General features: G+C 35.2%; 1 protein-coding gene across 1 annotated transcript; it reads right to left on the bottom strand.

Annotated features, from left to right (window-relative positions):
* Positions 1-129: 129 nt before the first annotated feature.
* LOC113300598 (PHD finger protein ING1-like) lies at positions 130-4,436 on the bottom strand. The gene is made up of 8 exons (XM_026549801.1): positions 4,279-4,436; positions 4,098-4,169; positions 3,010-3,197; positions 1,939-2,002; positions 1,699-1,795; positions 1,092-1,251; positions 734-864; positions 130-624 (listed from the first exon to the last, which is right to left on the bottom strand). The coding sequence occupies exons 1-7, from the start codon at positions 4,304-4,306 to the stop codon at positions 754-756; spliced, it is 720 nt and encodes a 239-aa protein (XP_026405586.1). The 5' UTR covers positions 4,307-4,436; the 3' UTR covers positions 130-624; positions 734-753.
* Positions 4,437-5,986: the final 1,550 nt, after the last annotated feature.

The raw sequence follows: 5,986 nt of genomic DNA on the forward strand, positions 1-5,986 counted from the left end.
TTTTGGATTAAAGTCAGTTATGTAAGTAGAAATGTGAATCAACTTGCTGATTCCATTTCAAAAGCAGTTAGGAAGGATAAGTTAGAAGTAGAAGAGTTTAGTATTGATCTTATTCACATTAAAACTATGTTATCCAGGTTTTATGAACCTGACAAGATTTATTGAATAAAATCCTCTAAGTTATCTAAAAAAAAGAGCCTGCGAAGTCCGGTGATACCTCATAGATACTTCCATCATTGGAATTTGATTGAAATTGGCGAACATTTAACATGTTATATTAGCCTATCATAAAAAAGGTTTAGCCTACAGGCAACAGCTCCCGTGACACACAAAAACAAAAACAGCTCTTATTTCAATTTTTCGACCTCCTTGATAGCTTTCTGGGCTTTTTTCTGTTCTTTTGTTAGGCTGGTCATGGATAGCTACAACCCATTTCGGGGATGAAGGAGTAACCTCATTACACCATTATTTACCAAATTTGTACATCCCAGCTAACAGGAATTCAGGGCTCTTTCTACACAAGCACGCGAAGATTTGAACGAAGATGATGGCAATGAGAATGGTTGCAAATCACGTATCTTGAGGAACAGAAGGAGAAGTTGGAAGAGTGAAACTTTTTCTGATCTGCAAGAAAAATAAATCTGTCAGATGACAGTAATTTTTGTAAAAGAAAAAGACAGATTAGCTTGTAGGAAATAAAGAGTGACAACCTAAAATAACTGATGTGGCATACCAGAATGGTGTTTTATACAATCATTTGCCTTTCCGACGCTTTTGCAAGCCAGCACAATCCGAGCAATACCACTTCCCTCTGGGGTGTTCTCTCAAGCCAACACAGCTGAAGTGAAACCATTCTATCTTGCACTAAGAATATTGAATGAAAAAGGATTTAAAATCAAGAGAATTTCAAACGAAAAAGGGGTTAGATTTTGTCAAACCACGTCTATGATGGGTATAAACAACACCACCATGTAATTTTGGGGATGTCCAGTCATTGTCACATCACATGATGGGTTCTTCTTAACCCACGCTAGACTTGTCAACAAATTTGAACCGTAAAACAAATATTCAAGGAAAATAGTATTACATACATCTGGGTTGTCACATGCAACCATCTCTCCGAAACTAACTTGGTTGCAAAAACAGTATGTGGGTTCATTTGGATCCACTGGCAAATCTAGATCCATGCTTGGTGTCTCTGCTGGTACTACTACTTCTGCTGCTGCTGCCGCTGCTGCTGCTGAGCGAGTTCTGCATTAAGTAATGTCAGATTCAACTCAAGGAAACTAAGATGTTTAGCAGCAAAAGACTAAAAGAGATAAGAATAGGAGAGTAAGGCCAAGAATACATAGATAAGAAGATAAAAATGTTTTCCACTGCCTATGAAATACGTACAAAAGGCTTGATAATCAAACTCTTTAACGAGGTCCACACTTCATATCTGTTATCATAAACTAAAATTCTTTGCTAGAATGGTCAACTCACAGACTCGAATTGCTTTTAAGAGAGACAGAAGCATGTAAGATTTTGTAATAGAATTACATCTTTTGAGGTTGATAACCATTGAATAGCATGCTGATATTAGAAAAATGGAATATGCAAACCTACATCAACTACTAGCTTAGTGTATCTGAGCAGTACTACTCTACTGGCATATCGAACTAAAAGGATAAATATCAAAGAAAGAAAGATACATACTTCTTACGTCTTCCTTTACCAGTACCAGTATCGCCAGAATTCACACTCGTATCAGGGTTCACGACAGCTGTTCGAGAAGCATCTGCAACATCTCTCTCTGTCAAAAGCCACATTTCCATGTGATTAAGGTCATACTTCTGTGATTCATAACAGGGATGTTGGATGGTGACAGGCCAATCTACCCAGTGTTCAGAATATTTGAAGAAAAAAAAAAGAAGAAGAAAAAAAGGATATGAGTACCTCGTCTTTGCTCTTCATCAAATTTTCTCAGATATTGATCAAGTTGTTGAATATGCTCATCCACCTGTGGCATGATAATCTACTTAATTAACAGAGGAGATAAACTGACACCTGGGAACAAAATTCATTTTTTTGGATAATAGTCTGAAACAAGATAGATGGAAGAATGCCATATACTGGATGATCGCTACTCATTGTAACTGAAAAACCTTGAGATTGTTCTGACTGCACTATTGCATTAAGGTCCTGTTCGAGCTAAAGTAGATACTACAAGGATAATGCATGTCTCAAAAAAGAAAAGCTAAGTATATCAAATAACCAACTTTCTACAACTGTGAAACAGGATATAGCCTGGTCAAAATATTGATGCAATGAATAATTTGGGCAGGTGAAAATTAAATTAGTTTACTAAATTCCCGATATTCCTGAATTATTCAATGCAGGAATAATTGTATATGGACGACCTTTCTTTTCAATATTAAATATTAAAACAAAAAATCCAAGGTCTAACTTCCAAGAAAGCCCTAGTTATTAAATATATGGAATGTTAAACATAGAGGAAATATATGCTCAGACTGATATAAGATAAAAGTACATATTATGGGACATTATTTAAAGCATTTTATTAAAAGCTTGGCCATGGCAAAGTGACGTACGAGAATGCCTGGTGATGGAATCACTGACACCATAAGAACTTGAAAACTAACTTTGAAGGAGATAGTAAGTAACCCTAGATGGAGATAGTAGCTAACTCTCTAATGGCATATTCTTCTAGAGAAGTTATTGCTCAAGACTGGTGAATATATTCCATGATCTGGGCTCCAATTTTTGGGATATAAGACCAATGGTTTTTCCAGAAAAGTAAATGTTATGGTACTTCGGTTCCAGAACTCTGTAAAAGACACTTCAATCAAACAGTTCAACAAATATATTCAAGACAACACATAGAAAGTGAATAGCAACATTTTGGGCTCAATTATTAAGTTGTTAAGAAAACATATATACTCTAGCACCAATGACACATAAATGCAAAGCACATTCGGCATTTGTGTAGAAAAATTGAGTTCCTACCACATCATAAGCCTGAAGAGCCAGGGCAACCTTTTCATCAGCGATTCTAATGCAATGCTTTTGCTCTTCAAGGGCTTCATCTGAAAATTTGATGAGTGGAGTATCTGGCGTGATGTTACCAGACTTGACACGACGCTCCATGTCCTCTATTTCTTGTTCACATCGCTGCTCATTTTGGCTCTGGCTTTCTGTTATATTAACAAAAAGAACATAATTTGCATAAAATGCTCCAAAACATAAAGAGTCCTCAAGCAAAAAGAAAGAAGCTATAAGCCATTTTGATCAGGCTTAGAATTTGAATGAACGGGAACGAATTAGTGAAGGGTGCGGTCTTTACTGTGGCTAAAATAATACTGGATTTCTATTTATCTAATATCTAGCCCTTTAACGTGCTCAATGACTCCACAAGAATGTATTTTGGACAGTTAAAGTTTTCTTTCAGTTATTTCAAATACCACATATAGGTATATTAGCTAATCTGACTTCTATTATGAACAACATAGTTTCAAAAATAACCATGGAACAAATGGAAGGAAAATATCGTTGTAAGGGATGTTTACGGTCATTGCTTACTTGATGTAGTCGCCAAAACTACCTACTTCTTCAAAAACATACTAATACAAAATCTTATACTTGTGTAACCAACATCTAATTAAAAAACAGAAGAGTGTGGCTACCTTGACTGCAGTTAGATTCTGAATTTAGACATGTTCTTGTCGTACGGCCATGATTAACGAGCCTTGAGGCTAATGAGTTAGTGCCAGTTAGCTATGTTAGTGCAGCGGAAGTTTTTAGAACGCTTAAGAGCGTACGTAGGAAAAATTCATGCAAAGCTCGAGTTAGCTCATTTCTTCACCAGATGGAACTGGACTCACTTGTATGACTGTTTATCCACCGCTCAATCGGATTAACATCATAGTTGTTGTGTTTTTAACATTAGAAATGACATCCTAACCTAATCCCAACTAATCAGTGACCAATAGGATAGACATCATATATGAATAAATTACCTAAAATAAAAAATACTCAATACAGATTCTTAAAGACTAAAATATCTAGAATTACAGCTGCAAATGATAGATTAATACCGTGTAAGCTTCTATCCAAGTCCCGCATCAATCCATATTTCTTCTGTAGCACAATTGGTAACGATTCTAAACCTGGAAAGAAGAAGAAGAAGAAGAAGAAGAAGAAGAACCCAAGTTAACGTTATCAGCATATAATTAATTAAAATTGAGATTACAGTGAAACCCTAAAAGAAGAACTTACTATTTTGAAAGTCTTCAATGAAAGACATTGCAATTTTCTTCTTCTCAGACCTAGAACAAACAAGGGGGAATTTGAGAGAGAGAGAGATTGATAAATTATTATATGAGCACTTTTCCAGTAAAAACTGGGGGCACCCCCGGTACACCTTCCCTTATTTTATAGGCTCATTTTTTCTTACCTGAGGCCAAGGCACTGTGGTGGCATCTATTTATTAGGTTTAGCTGCATAATAGCCAAGGCCAATGACTCATTTCTTAGCTATAATGTAGCCAAAAGTTTTGGCTTACCTAGTGAAGGGAGCAAATGTGATCTCTCTTCCAGCTTAAAAAAACAGATGTCATAAAGTGAATAAACTGAAATTTAGATTCCATAATTAAAATAGTTCTACCTATTTGTCACCCACATTTTTTCTATTTACCACCTTCATCAAAAAAATTTAAAATAATTCTATTTTTCACTTCTCGTTTTTCCTATTTACCACCAACAAAAGTCAATTTAAACCTGATTATAACTATCACCATTCTTATTGTCTTCTTCTGTGTTACTCTATATTTTCATTAAAAAATCACTTCGTATCTAAAACAAGATCACCTAGTGGAATCAATTCTACAAATTTCCTAAATAATAACCAAGCATGGTAACAATAAGTCACATATAGCAAAGTTATGAAACCCATGCCTATTGTCATGTTAAAAGCTCTAAACTAATTAACAGAGCGAATCTATTTGTTTCCACTTATAAACTCGTGTTGCATCTCTTTCAAATGGTTTTCATAGTCTAGTGAATCGTCGAACTCTTCTCTAGTCACTCCACCTTTATTTGCTACTTGTTAGGGCTTTAGATAGACCCAGAAGACAAAATAATGAATAAGACATGAGGATTAGTAAGGCAACCCAAAATTTATGACAAAAGTACAGCGAAACATAGCAATACATATCTGAATCTAAAAGTCTACTGCAATCACTAATAGTCGTCCAGTTCTGGACGACTACAACCCCCACCAGTCGACAAAAACTGGACGACTGAAAATGTTCCATTTTGTTTTGTTGAAACGAATGATTACGGATGATCATAGAATGAGACGTAAACTAGTCGTTTATACATGGTCGACTGATTCATTTGATATTTTTTTTAAGAAAAGAAGCCGACCCAAATTGAACACCTAATTCTTCATCATAGCAGTGAAGACAAAATCAAATACAAACATGAATTTCTACATGCACACATTAGAAGTTACAATTAGGTTTAACTTTTATCTCCAACATTACCAACTTTCTTGGGAGGCATCTTTTGATACACCATCTACAAACTAGGACGAAAATTTAGAGAAAGTGTAGATGGTACGGTGGGCAGAGATAGAGCAAAAGAAGGTAGCCGGTGGTGGAGATGGAGAAAAAGAAATGTTTATTTCTAACTTAGTTTTTTTTTTTTTTTTGGTTTAGTTGTTGGAGGATGTATTGGTGGGTATAAACATAAAAGTAGTATTTAGGATATGTGAAAATATATATGGGTGACAAGTAGGATAATCAGAAATGCTAATTAATGTGAGTGGTAATTAGGAAATGTGCGGGTGGAAAATAGGTTAAACTATTAAAATTACCCTTTCTACTTTACGTATTGTGGACCCAAAAATCTAATTATGTTTCTGCCAATATAAACAAAGAGATAAGGATATTTCTTGGCTATAATAAGCTATAACCAAGAAATAC

The sequence above is a fragment of the Papaver somniferum genome, chromosome 7, assembly GCF_003573695.1.
Source record: "Papaver somniferum cultivar HN1 chromosome 7, ASM357369v1, whole genome shotgun sequence".
In the NCBI taxonomy this organism is placed as follows: Eukaryota; Viridiplantae; Streptophyta; class Magnoliopsida; order Ranunculales; family Papaveraceae; genus Papaver; species Papaver somniferum.

Coding starts and splice junctions, on each gene's coding strand:
- LOC113300598 (XM_026549801.1), bottom strand. CDS start 4,306: ATGTCTTTCATTGAAGACTTTCAAAATA. Junction 3,198..4,097: donor CTTGGATAGAAGCTTACACG/GTATTAATCTAT, acceptor TTAATATAACAG/AAAGCCAGAGCCAAAATGAG. Junction 2,003..3,009: donor CTCTTCAGGCTTATGATGTG/GTAGGAACTCAA, acceptor ATCATGCCACAG/GTGGATGAGCATATTCAACA.